Here is a 13,976-nt window from a genome sequence, read left to right as displayed (position 1 = left end):
TTCAATTTCATCTTTTTTTTGTTGAATATATTTTACTTTGCTTTATAGTCTAATAAATTTGATAATAGTTTATAGTATAATTAAAGCCTTGAACTTATATCCCTGTAGTCTGTTCCTATTGCCCTTTGTTTTTCTTAGTTTTCTACAAAAATAGTTATATTGTCTCAACTCCTTTTTGTCCTGGTGGCTTTTTATTGAGTGTCAAATGTTGTTTATGAATGACTGTGGGTATAATTTGAAGCTTGTATGATAATGTTACCTTTATTCAGAAGATTCATATTTGCTTTTGGCAGGAGATTAGAATGACCAACAATATAGGGTTACTTTGATCTAATTTCAGGAATAGAAATGATTTGAAGCAAGGATGTTAAGACCAGACTATTTCTAATTTATCTTTTTCTTAGGGTGTTAGTTTTGGAGTGGCAAGTTGATGGTTTACTAGCCCTCCTACTTCATGACCCTTGTTTGTTCCCCAGACCCCTCAAAACCATTAAGCTCTGCTCAAAGATTCTTTCAGCTGCCTCTTCTGGAACCTGTTGATGCCCCTGAGAGAAATGGTGGCCTCCAACGCCAGGGTTTTCTTTCTCTCTTAGCTCTCTAGGTTCTATAATTTTTCATTTCCTTTTTAATCATCTGATTCAAATAGGTGTTCTCCATGCAGCTTTTCTGGTTGTTATTAGTGGGAGGGTTTGTCCTAATGGACTAATCTCCTATTACCAGAAACCTATATTTTTTATGTACATGAAAAAACCTTGGTCATGAGGGGAATGAGATTGTAAGACACAAAGCCAAAGACTGCCAAGTTTTTTTTTTTTTATTTTAGAAGAGAATCAGGGAAGTATAATATCATGAGAGTGAATTATATATCTTAGTTTTATTTTTATGCTTGCTTATGTCACAGTAAAAACCACCCAAAAATTTCAATGGCTTATAATAAGAAGCTTTATTTTTAATTCACGCTAGACTTAAGCTCTTGGTTGACTGTGACTTTACTCCATATTTTCTTCATTCTGGAATTCAGAATGAAGGAAAAGTCTCTGGGATAAGCCTTTTTTGCGTGTGTGTGACAATGTTGGGTAGCTCTTAAAACTTCTTAGATGGGGCTTATGTCAATTTTAGTCACATTTCATTCAGCAAAATAAATCAAGGTCAACAGTTTAGAGTGAACAACACTTGAAATTATATGGCATTGGGTGGGGCAGCAAGTAATAGCAACAATAACACAGTCCACTACACAGAGGAGAGGAGTCAGTAGAACTCTGAAATTTAATCATTCTTAAAACAATGACAACTGAATGGGTTTAGAGTGGATTTGTCAGCATCTGATGAAAAAATAATTTAAAAAAAATGTTTATGGACACCTGGGTGGCTCAATTGGTTGAGCATCTGATTTCGGCTCAGGTCATGATCTCGTGGCTCATGAGTTCAAGCCCTGAATTGGTCTTGCTGCTGTCAGCTCAGAACCTGCTTCAGATCCTCTGTTGCCCCCTCTCTCTGGCCCTCCCCTACTCATGCTGTCTCTCAAAAATGAATAAACATTAAAAAAAAAGTCTATCTCTTTAATAGGTATTAACTATACTAGGAGTTGGTTGTAGTCCAGGTAACAGGGAACTAGAGAATACATCTCAAGTTACATAGATCCGTCCAGTGTGTAGACCCTTCCCACTTTCTGAGACCTTTTGGGACAGTAGGCATGGTATTCATGGATAGGTTCTACTTTGGATATTAAACCAGATGTCCATCCCTGCTGCCTTAGGATCATCACTTTTAGCAGCTGTGGTAGCAAGAGTTTTGGGTAAGTTCTAACTTAATATCTAGGAATCTAGGGTCTGCATTTTTACTAGCAGCTAATGATTAGCTCCAGCAGCTCATTAAAAAGCTCTGATTCATACCAGAGGGCTCCTGACCTGCTGGGGCCAAACCCTACATAGGACCAACAAACCACTGATATGGGGAATGTGCTTGGAACATTCTAACTCACATCACAAAGAATGTATTCTACTTATATCTGTTTAAGATTAAGAGGAGTTACTTTTCAAGGAATAGGTCTTTTAGAATGAACAGCTAGAACATTGATGATATATGTTTATAAAATAATTTTGAGTTGCTAAATACATTTTAAGTGTAATGCAGTTTTTGATCCTGAGTGTTGAAGATTTCTAAACTGAAGCCATCTGACCTTCTTCTGTTTAGTCTGTTCTCATGGGGACGATAGCCCAGAATCTAGAGCCCTGGGTCATTCTAGTTGCTATTCTCAAGATGCAGTTTAATAGTTGATGTCTTGGGTCACATCTTGGTCTAGATTTCCAGTCTGGTTACAGAGGTGAGCACTGATCTGTGGACACTGAAAGCAGGTATGAAACAATGTTGATATATCTAATGGAGCGCCTGTTATTGTTACTGTTTTTCATAGGCTGAGCGTCAGGCCATCAACACAACAGTCCAAGGTTCAGCAGCTGATATCGTCAAAATAGCCACAGTTAACATTCAGAAGCAATTAGAGACCTTGCACTCAACCTTCAAATCCCATGGTCATCGGGAGGGTATGCTCCAAAGAGACAGAACAGGTTTGTTCACAAACAAGGACCCTGCTGTAACATTAAGATTAACGGTATCAGAAAAGACAAAGGGAAGTATTTTTATATATTAATTCTCAGCATTTTTCATACATTTTGATCTCATGATGTTTTTACACTCTTAGAATTACTAAGGGTCCCAAAGAACTTTATGTAGGTTATATATAGTAATATTTACCATATTAGAAATTTTAACAGGGAATTCAAAAACATATATTAATGTTTAAAAATAATAACAAATAATAAACTCACTACATGTTAGCATAAGTAATATATTTTCATAGAAACAACTACTGTTCTTTTGTTTTAGAACAAAAGAAAATTGGTGATATTTATGTTTCTGCAAGTCTCTTTAATGTCTGGCTTAAGAGAAGACATTTGGATTTCTGCATTGGATTCAGACATTTGGATTTGTTGCAATCTCACCTGCCCTGTAACCTCTGGAAAACCCTCTATAGTCTTGGGTGATAATGTCCCAGTTTGTGGGAGACGGATGGGTTTCCTAGGATATGGGACTTTTAGTGGTAAATCCAGGATAACTGGTCCCTTTGTTGTACTTATGAGAGAAGGAGGCTGGAAAAGGAAAATAACCCGAGTGTTATTATGAAAATAGTTTTGGCTTTGCAGATACTTTGAAGGTGTCTTAGGGATCCTCTTGTCCTTAGATAACACCTTAAGAATATGTTGATTTTCCAATTCATCACCTTCCATGTTCTCTCTCAAGTCTGGGAATATATTCTGAGCTGACTTCCTTATCACAACATTTCTTTGCCAGTATTGTTGTCTCTTCTTGTTCTTATTTTCCTAAGTTCTCTCCTTGTTGCTTGGATAGATTATTTCTTATTCTAACAAGTAGATTCCTTTCTCTGTTTGTCCCATGTCCATACTTTTGCTTTAAATACCATTTCAGTGTGATTGAGATTACCAAACCATGACTGCAGCCAAGTTTTAAATTTTCCTGGGAAGAAGTTAAGGTTTTGGGCATAAAGGAGAAGAATCAGTTCTATTGGAGATGGGGCAGAAAATGTGAGATCAGCTGTTGAGGATGGAATTTGCTGTTTCTAGGAGAGACATATAAATATGTTATAGAGAATAATATAGTCAGTTACACAGATAATAAAGATGTTCATTTCTACATACAAAAAATACATAGATATAAAGACTTGCCTACCAAATGCGGATTGTTAATTTTATTGTCTTCTCTCTCCCCCATATATCTAAGGCTACTCGTTCAACATTTTGTGTGTGGGAGTCAATGTGCACACATACTGCACACACACACCACACACACATTCTCTCTGTCTTTAAAGAGAGAATATATGATCAAACTTATTTAGAGAATAACACTGTACTATGTGCTTTACAGGATTTGGGAGTAAAAGTTATCAACCTCTTTACATTTAAAATCTAAAGAAAAGAAGGGAAGATATGATTCCTGACTGAAATATTTCTGTAACTCTTCACAGCAGAGTGATGCAGTATCTGAATGAGGATATAGACAAGAACAACAGCCTTTAGAGTGGGTGGAAAGCAATGTGGGTATGTCCCTGAGGATACATCCTGATGCCATGCTGGGTTAAAAGTAGTGGTAGGTTAGTGGGATCAAAGGGAGCTGAACCTGAGGAAGCAGACCACACCAGGAACAGGGAGATCGTAGCATTCAGAGTCAGAAGCCAAATAACTAGGAGAAATCAAGAGAAGGAAGGTATGGTGACTGGAAAGCAGAAAAGCATCCTGACAACCAGTGATGTGAGATAAGTGGGCCCGGTGGGGCAGAGCAGATTTCAGTTAGATGCACAGCCTTGCAGCCCTGATATGGAAGCATCTTGCCACAGCCTCATCTACCTTTGTTCTCTTACCCTCTAAGAGCCACCTGTGAGAAAACTTGGGCTGCAGACAGTGACAGCTAAAGAATCCTCTCTGAGAGAAGCACAAGATATGAGGAAGATAGTGTTTGTGCTGCCTAGAAGGATCAGTAGGAAATTGGGGTGGCAGAAAGGAAGGACTGCTGTGAGCTATGGGCAAATGATTAAAGGCAGTTACTCTAAAGGTATTATTGTGGGACCTTATCTTAGTGAACACTGGGACATTATTTGTACCACCAGGCTCAGCTTGTTAGGAAATAGTAACTGAGTCTGATATAGTGGAGTTACAGGTTCTTTTGAGAGTCTACTGAAAGATCATCTCCACAGAAAAATGTACAGGTATAGACTTACATATAACTTCAAGGGATTCATACAGTCTCTGAAGTCCTCATCTGAACCCTAGGTTTAGAATTACTTGTCTACAGTGTTTGGTCCAGTTGGGAAAGCACCAGTTCTACCACAGTGACACTTCTGGCCATAAAAATGTGGCAGCAAATGTTCTTCTTATAATACACTACCTAATGACAATACCAGTTCACTTTCCTGGAGCATGGATCAGGGCCCATACTACTCTGGTGCTATTACCAGGGTGCCATGGAAAGTGAAGATGTAGGTTGTTTTATAAGAAATAAATTAGATGGCATTTGGAGCAGAGTTCTTCAAACTCCATTTACTGACTGTTAGATTCCTCCTTTATGGGAGGAAGTTGATGGAGATTTGAGTTTACCTGATAGGTCAGCAGTCAGCAAGTAGATATTTTCCTAATAGTTCTAAATCTCATGTGTTTTAATCTCTTGATTAAAAATTCCCAGAGTTTCTCAAAATCCGTAAAAAATGATTCTTTTATGGTACAGTGACACACTGATCAGTTTTATCCCTTTTTCGTGGCACAGGATTGTTACCAAAAAGAAAACTGCAAGGGATGTTCTGTCCGATCAGAGGAGGCTTCTTCATCCTTCAACTCCATGATGAGCTCTTATATGAAGTGGCAGAAGAGGATGTTGTTCAGGTATTTTTGCAGTGTTTGTGTCCATTTCACAGAATGCTAAGATGCTGTAGATCAGGTTAAGATGCATGAGATTTCTGGAATCCTTCCTTAGTCCCAGGACGGGACTATATATATAGCTATATAAATGTTGAGTCCTACAGGGCTGAGAAAGAGCTAAGAGTGCTCGGTTTCATACTCCTATTTATTTTTATTTTTATTTTTGTTTTTATTTATTTAATTTGAGAGAGAGTATGTGTGTGAGAGGGGGAGAGGAGCAGGGGTGAAGAGAGAGAGAGAGAGGGAGGGAGAGAGAGAATGAATCTTAAGCAAGCTCCATGCTTAACACAGAGCTCGACTCAGGGATCCATCCCATGACCCTGGGATCATGACCTGAGCTGAAATCAAGAGTCAGATGCTCAACTGACTGAGCCACCAGGTGCCCTTCATACTCCTTTTAAAAGAAACTTTTGATGCAGGGCTGTTTTTCTTTGGGAGAAGTTAGATGAGAGTTTGGAGCTCTGCCATGAGGGTTTAAAAACTTAGCATTCCCACAGAAACTGGTAGAGCCCTGCTCTTCAATGCAGACCAGTTTGGGATGGCTGGCTCTTTTTGGATTTTGAGTTTTAAGCACCATGAGATGAAGAGCTCTAGTCTGGCTTATCGCCTCAATGGGTGGGTTGGGAAACATTCTTTGATTGGGAAAAGAGTTTGTTAACCTCTTTTTTTTTTTTTTTTTTTTTTTTTTTTTTTTTGTAGGTAGCTCAGATTGTCAAGAATGAAATGGAAAATGCCATAAAACTTTCTGTGAAACTGAAAGTGAAAGTGAAAATAGGTGCGAGCTGGGGAGAGCTGAAGGACTTTGATGTGTAATTGTATGGCTAAGTCCTCTGGGGAAGCCTGGTGTAGGTACAACTTACCCTTTCACCTGTTTCAGGAAAACCAACTCTCAAATCTTGATGGACTTGGGATAGTAATTTTAGTGAGAGTTTCAAAATGTGTATCAGAGTTTATTCTCTGTAGCATAAAAAAACTTTTTTGAGGCAAGAATACCAAGTTTAACAATTATATTTATTCTCAAAGAGAATGTATGAAGTTGCCTTTTATAGTTCTGTGTGGCTCTAATCAGGTTCAGAACACATGACTGAAACATGCACTTAGCACTTTGGGTCCTCATCTGTCTGGTTGAGCATGATGGCTCAATGGCCGCTGTCTCTGGGGCATTTTCAGCTCTGTCCAGGATGCAGACACTTGTGATGTAGACACCAGCAGGAACCATTGGCAGATAGGGATTTGGTTTCTTATATACCCCCATGCTTAGGCATTCTGGTGATTTTTCTCCAATATCAACTTACGACTAGTGGAGCTGTATTTCTATGCAGCATTGGCTAATAAATTCTGAACTCTATAAAGAGGTAGACTCGATATGCGTGCGGTCTAGGAATGGATTTTCATGAATTGGTGTTTCTTCTTCCTTTTCCTTCCTCAATTCATTCAATGAATGTGTTTGCAATACTTAGATATTATAAAATAAGCTACACCTCTTCAAGAGGCATCCTGTTCTGTAAAATCAGATGTTTATACTACAGTTTAATATAATACTGCCAGAGAAAGAAGACACCCCTGTATCCATCTCTTACAGTCTCTTTCTGTGTTTGTGGCATGGTGAGAATACCCATGCTGAAGACATTATACTTTCTAATCAGTCAGAGGTGTATAACTGACTTTTTTGCTGTTGAAATAAAATGAATTTATAAGAAACTTTATATCGGTAGTTTTATTTTTAATTCAAAAAAATTTTTTTAACGTTTATGTATTTTTGAGAGGCAGAGGGCAAGCAGGGGGAGGGACAGAGAGAGAGGGAAACACAGAATCTGAAGCAGGCTCCAGGCTCTGAGTGTCAGCACAGAGCCCGACGCAGGGCTTGAACTCACGAACTGTGAGATCAGGACCTGAGCCAAAGTCGGATGCTTCACCAGCTGAGCAACCCAGGTGCCTCTCAGTTTTTAAAATTGTGTTTCATCTAAGAGTATCTGAAACCTGTGTTCCTAGTATTTATTCTAGGATTTGCATTGTTGAGTTTGTTCAACAATGTCTATGCCCATAGGAAATGTTTCTCTTAATCAGTTATCAGAAGAGCTCTTTTATGTTTATTAACTAGAATTTTTTAAAAGACAGTTGCTTTATAAACAAAGTGTAATATACTATTACACAAAATACTCAGATATGCCTTTTGGGGGGTCAGAAGGAATGGGCAGAAGATGGCACAGATAAGAGGGAAGTTACAGCATTATTCTTGAGTTTCTTCTGTATTCACTTCCACCATCTTTCTCAGAGAGAAAAGTGGTAATGCTGTCATTGTTCAGATGACCTTGAGATGCGGCACAAGAGAAGGCTCATTCTGTTTACTTGTGAGTATTCTCTAAATATGAGTGCAGATATATAGGTCATCTCCACCTGATTTTCTGCAGCATTTGCTCCGTATGTGTAGTCACATGCATTTTCTCTTCCTTTTGATTTATCAGCTGAACTTAAAACAAACAGTTCTTGCTTTGCATGACTCAATTATGCACAAATTCCACTTACCATACATAGTTTACTTAAGTAACACTAGTGCCCCTAATAACACAACTCAAATTTTCGTTACCATGGTATTATAACTGAGTAATTTCATAAAGTTCAAACGTCACTTTTCAGTCCATAAATCATTATGTAAACAACAGATGAGCGCTGTGGCAAGCAGAATGCCCCCCCATCCCCATCCTAACCCCTCAAACCTATGAACATGTTATATTACATGTTAAAAGGGACATTGCTGATGTGATTAAGTTAGAGATCTTGAAATGGGAAGATTATCTGGGTGATTCCAGTATAAACACAAGCTCCTTACAAGAGGAAGACAGATGGTCAAAGAGGAGGATTGTGAAGATGGAAACAGAGTTAGACTGAGATTTGAAGACGTTGCACTGCTGACTTTAAGGATGGAGGAAGGGTCCATGAGCCAAGGAATGCAGGCAGTCTCTAGAAGCCGGAAGAGGCAATGGAATAGAAATGGATTCTCCTCTACAACCACCAGAAGGGATATAGCCCTGCCAATTCCCTGATTTTAACCCAATAAGACCATATCGGAGTTCTGACTTGCAAAAGTGTAAGATAATAATCTGTGTTTGTTTGTTTTTCAGTTTTATTGAGATATACTTGACAGAGCATTGTATAAGATTAAGGTGTACAGCATAGTGACATATACTGTGAACTGATTATCAAAATAAGTTAACATCCAGGGTGCCTGGGTGGCTCAGTCGGTTAGGTGTCCAACTTCGGCTAAGGTCATGATCTCGCCGTTGGTGAGTTCGAGCCCCGCATCGGGCTCTTTGCTGACAGTTTAGAGCCTGGAGCCTGCTTCAGTCTCTGTCTCCCTCTCTCTGCTCCTCCCCGACTCACGCTCTGTCTCTCTCTCTCTCTCTCTCTCTCTCTCAAAAATAGATAAAGCTTAAAAAAATTTTTAAATAAGTTAACATCCATCATCTCATTTGGTTACCTAAATAAATAAATAAATAAATAAATAAATAAATAAATAAAGGTTTTGTCCTTGTGATAAGAACTTTTAGAATTTACTCTTAGCAACTTTAATATATATATTAAACATTCATATATTTTTGAATATAAACTTTTAGAATTTACTCTTAGCAACTTTAATATATATATTGCATATATAAATATATATATATATATATATATATATATTTATTTAACATTCATATATTTTTGAGAGAGACAGAGTGTGAGCAGGGGAGGGGAGGAGAGAGATGGAGACACAGAATCCTAAGCAGGCTCCAGGCGCCAAGCTGTCAGCACAGAGCCCAACGCAGGGCTTGAACTCACAAACTGCGAGATCATGACCTGAGCCAAAGTTAGATGCTTAACCAACTAAGCCACCCAGGCACCCCTCTTAGCAACTTTCAAATATACAGTCTAAGAGTGTTAACCATAGTCATCATGTTGTACATTACATCCCCAGTACTTATTTATCTTGTAACTGAGGTTTGCACCTTTTGATCACCCTCATCCAATTGCCCCCTTCCCTTACCCTCTGCCTCTGGTAACCACATTTCTGATCTCTTTTTCTGAGTTTGTTTTTTAAAGATTCCATATGTAAGTGAGAACATATAATATTTGTCTTTCTCTGTCTGACTTATTGCACTTAGCATAGTGCCCTCAAGGTCCATCCATGTTGTCTCAAATGGCAAAATTTCCTCCTTTTTATGACTAAAAAATATTCCATTGAATATATAGTCCACAACTTCTTTATGCATTCATCCACCAATGGCCACATAGGTTGTTTTTGTGTCTTGACTATTGTAAATAATGCTGCAAATAATGTTAACAGGGGTTTACAGATATCTCTTTGTTAAGTGTCTTCATTTCCTTCAGGTAAATACCAAAAAGTGGAATTGCTGGATCATATGGTAGTTCTATTCTTAATTTTTTGGAAAAATGTCATACTGTTTTCTATAGTGGCTGAACCGGTTTGCAATCCCACCAACAGGTCACAAGGGCTCCCTTTTCTCCACACCCTAGCCAACACTTGTTCTTGTCTTTTTCATGATAGCCATTCTAATGGGTATGAGGTACTATCTCACTGTGGTTTAGATTTGTATTTCCCTGATGATTAATCTTATGCACCTTTTCATATACCTGTTGGCCATTTGTGTATCTTCTTGGGAAAAATATCTATTCAGTTCTTCTGCTCATTTTTTAAATTTGATTGGTTTTTTGGTTTTGGGTTTGTTTTTTTCTTTTTGCTATTGAGTTATAGAAGCTTTAGTAGGCTTTAGATATTAACACCTTAGCAGATGTATGATTTACAAGTATTTTTTCTCATTTCACAGGTTATATTTTCATTTTGTTGATTGTTTCTTTTGCTGTGCAGAAGGTTTTTAGTTTGATGTGGTTTGATTTGTTGTTTTAGGTGTCATATTAAAAATTTTTTCCAAGACCAATGTCAGGAGCTTTTTCCCTATGTTTTCTTCAAGGAGTTTTATGGTTTCAGGCCTTAAATTTAAGTCTTTCAATTTCAAATTAATTTTTGTGAGTGGTGTAAGATAGAGGTTTAGTTTCATTCTTTTACAGGTAGTGTCCAATTTTCCTAGCACCATTTATTGAAGAGATTATCTTCATTGAGTATTTTTGGCTCCCTTGTCAAATATTAGTTGACTGTATTTGTGTGGGTTTATTCCTGTGTTCTTTATTCTGTTCCATTGGTCTGTGTGTTTGGTTTTTTGCCAATAACATGATGTTTTGATTACTTTAGCTTTTTGATATAGCTTATAATCAGGAAGTATGATGCCTCCAGCTTTATTCTTCTTTCTCAGGATTGTGTTAGCTATTTGGGGTCTTTTATGGTTTCAAATTTTAGGATTATTTTGTCTACTTCTATAAATAATGCCATTGGAAACTTGACAGTTTGGGGTTGCATAAACATTTCAACATTACTAAGTCTTCCAGTCCATGAACATGTGATGCCTTTCTATTTATTTATGTCATCTTTGATTTCTTTACTCAATTGTAGTTTTCAGTGTAGAGATATTTTCCCTCCTTGATTAGGCTTATTCTCAAGTATTTTATTGTTTTGATGCTATTATAAATGGGATTGGTTTTTTTTTTTCAGATAATTCATTTTTAGTGTATAGAAACACTACTGACTTATGTATGTTAGTTTTGTATGCTACAACTTTATTCATTGAGTAGTTTAAAGGGTTTTTTTTTTTTTTGGTGGTCTTTAGGATTTTCTATATATAAAATCATGGCATCTACAAATAGAGACAATATTACTTCTTCCTTTCCAGTTTAGATACTTTTTGTTGTTTTTTTTTTTTCTTGCTTGATTGCTCCCACTAAGACTTCCAGTGTTTTGTTGAATGGCCATTGTGAGAGTAGGCATCTTTGTCTTGTTCCTAATCTCAGAAGAAAGGCTTTCAACTTGTCACCATTGACTATGATGTTAGCTGTGGGCTTGTCATGTATGACCTTTGTTATGTTGAGGTACCTTCTTTCCATACCTAATTTGTGAACATATGTTGAATTTTGTCAAATGCTTTCTCTGCCTCACTGAGATAACTATATGATTTTTTTTCTTTCATTCTGTTAATGGGGTGTATCACAGTATTTATTTGTGTATATTGAACCATCCTTACATCCCAGGGATAAATCCCTCTTGATCATGGTGAATGATCCTTTTAATGTGCTGTTGAATTAATTTGGCTAGTATTTTATGGAGAATTTTGTGTCAATATTCATCAGGCATATTGACATGTAGTTTTCTTTTCTTACAGCGTCCTTTTCTGGCTTTAGTATCAGGATTATGTTGGTCTCGTAAAATGAGTTTGGGAGTGTTACCTCCCCTTTGATTTTTTGGAAGAGTTTGAGGATTGGCATTCTTTAAATGTTTGGTAAAATTTACCAGTAAAGCCATCTGGTCCTGGGCTTTTTGTTTGTTGGGAAGTTTTTGATTAGTAATTCAATCTCCTTAATAGTAATTGCTCTGTTCAAATATTCAGCTTCTTTCTGATTCACTGTTGGTAGGGTGTATGTTTCTAATAATGTTTCCATTTCTTCTAGGTTGTCCAGTCTGTTGGAATATAGTTGTTCATAGTAGCCCTCTTATAATTCTTTGTATTTCTTTGGTATCCATTATAATGTCTCCTCTTTCATTTGTAATTTTGTTGATGTGGGTTCTCTCTTTTCCTAGGTAAAGATTTGTCAAAAATTTTTTAAATCTTTTTTGGTTCTCTATTTCATTTATTTCTGCTCTAATCTTTATTATTTTCTTCCTTTTGCTAACTTTGAACTTAGTTTTTTCTTCTTTTTCTAGTTTCTTGAGCCATAGAGTTAGGGTGACTATTTAAAATCTTTCTTGTTTTTTAATATAGATATTTATTGTTATGAACTTCCCTCTTAGAACTACTTTCACTGAATCCCATAAGTTTTAGCTTCTATTTTTTGTCTCAAATAACTCTTTTATTTCCCCCTGTAATTTCTTCTATGATCCATTTGTTGTTCATAAGAGTGTTTTTGATTTCCATGTATTTGTGATTTTTCCAAGTTTTCTCCTGTTATTGATTTCCAGTTTCATATCATTTTGGTCATAGAAGATATGTGGTATGATTTCAGTCTTCTTGAATTTGCTAACACTTGTTTTGTGGCCTAACCTATGGTCTATCCTAGAAAGTGTTCCATTTGTGTTTGTGAAGAATGCATATTCTGCTGTTGTTGGATAGAATATTCTGTATATGTCTGTTAGGTTTAGTTAGCTTAGTTTATAGTGTTGCTCAAATCCACTGTTTCAGATTGATTTTCTATCCAGATTATCTATCCATTGTTAAGAGCAGAGTACTAAAACCCCCAACTATTATTGTATTGCTGTTTATTTTTTCTTTCAGTTCTGTTAGTTTTTGCATTATATCTATATAGGTGTTCCATTGTTGGGTGCTTATTTACAATGATTATATCCTCAATGGATTGACCCCTTTATTGTTGTAAAATGACCTTCATCTCTTCTTTCAGTTTTACGTTAAAGCCTATTTGGGGTAAGTAAGAGATAAGTATAGCTACCTCTACTTTTTTTTTTTTATAATTTGCTTGAAATGTCCTTTTTCATCCCTTTATTCTCAGTCTGTATGTGTCTTTAAGGTTAAAGAGTGTCTTGGAAGCAGCATATCATTGGATCTTGTTTTTTATCCATTCAGCCATTCTGTAACTTTTTCTGAAAATGTAATTGATTTACATTAATGTAACTATTAATAGGTAAGGACTAACTATTGCCATTTTGGTAATTGCTTTCTGTTTTATAGATCTATTGTTCCTTGCTTCTTATCTTGCTATATTTTTATTTTGTTATCTTCTGGTATCACTATGCTTCGATTTCTTTATCATGTTCTTTTGTATAATTACTACAGGTCCCCTTGTGGTTACCATGAGGCTTACATAAAATATCTCAAAACTATAACATTCTATTTTAAAGTGATAACAACTTAGCTGCTATAGCATTCCTAAACTTTATACTTTTACTTCTCCTTCCCCTCCCATTTAAGGTTATTAATTTTATACTTTATGTATTTTTATACTCTGTATCCAATAACAGATTATTGTACTTTGGGTTATTTTTAGTATGTTTAATTTTTTTTTTAACTTTTAAACTAGAGTTGTAAGTTAATTATGTACTTCTATTACCATATTATGGAACCTAACTTTGACTATGCATTTACCATTACCAGTGATCTTTTCACCACCTTCTTTTGTTTTTATAATGTTAAATTAATTTCCTTTTACTTCCACTCAAAGAACTCCCTCTAGGATTTCTTGTAAGGCAGGTCTGGGGGTGATGAATTCCCTCAGCTTTTGTTTGTTCAGGAAAATCTTTATCTCTTCTTAATTTTATAAAGGACAGCTTTGCTGGGCATAGAATGCTGTTTGACAGGTTTTTCTTTCAATACTTTGAATATATCATCCCATTGTCTTCCATCCTGGAAAGTTTATGTTGAGAAAAGTGTT

General features: G+C 36.4%; 1 protein-coding gene across 3 annotated transcripts in view; it reads left to right on the top strand.

Annotated features, from left to right (window-relative positions):
• The window catches only part of POLQ (DNA polymerase theta), a 158,119-nt gene that overhangs the window by 116,736 nt on the left and 27,407 nt on the right, over nucleotides 1-13,976 (top strand). Inside the window, exons 28-31 of one of the 3 annotated variants that reach the window (XR_006207137.1) lie at nucleotides 2,414-2,567; nucleotides 5,335-5,450; nucleotides 6,186-6,261; nucleotides 7,762-7,837. Coding sequence is in view for 2 of the 3 variants with exons in the window: in XM_042955297.1 (XP_042811231.1) it covers nucleotides 2,414-2,567; nucleotides 5,335-5,450; nucleotides 6,186-6,299 (384 nt within the window). In the remaining variant the exon portion in view is untranslated. Of the gene's footprint in view, nucleotides 1-2,413; nucleotides 2,568-4,042; nucleotides 4,117-5,334; nucleotides 5,451-6,185; nucleotides 7,193-7,761; nucleotides 7,838-13,976 lie in introns of those variants that run through there. The other 2 variants (XM_042955297.1, XM_042955299.1) reach the window with 2 other exon arrangements.

The sequence above is a fragment of the Panthera leo genome, chromosome C2, assembly GCF_018350215.1.
Source record: "Panthera leo isolate Ple1 chromosome C2, P.leo_Ple1_pat1.1, whole genome shotgun sequence".
In the NCBI taxonomy this organism is placed as follows: domain Eukaryota; kingdom Metazoa; phylum Chordata; class Mammalia; order Carnivora; family Felidae; genus Panthera; species Panthera leo.
Note: the sequence above shows the minus strand (reverse complement) of the source record. Positions and strands in the feature narration are given on the sequence as shown.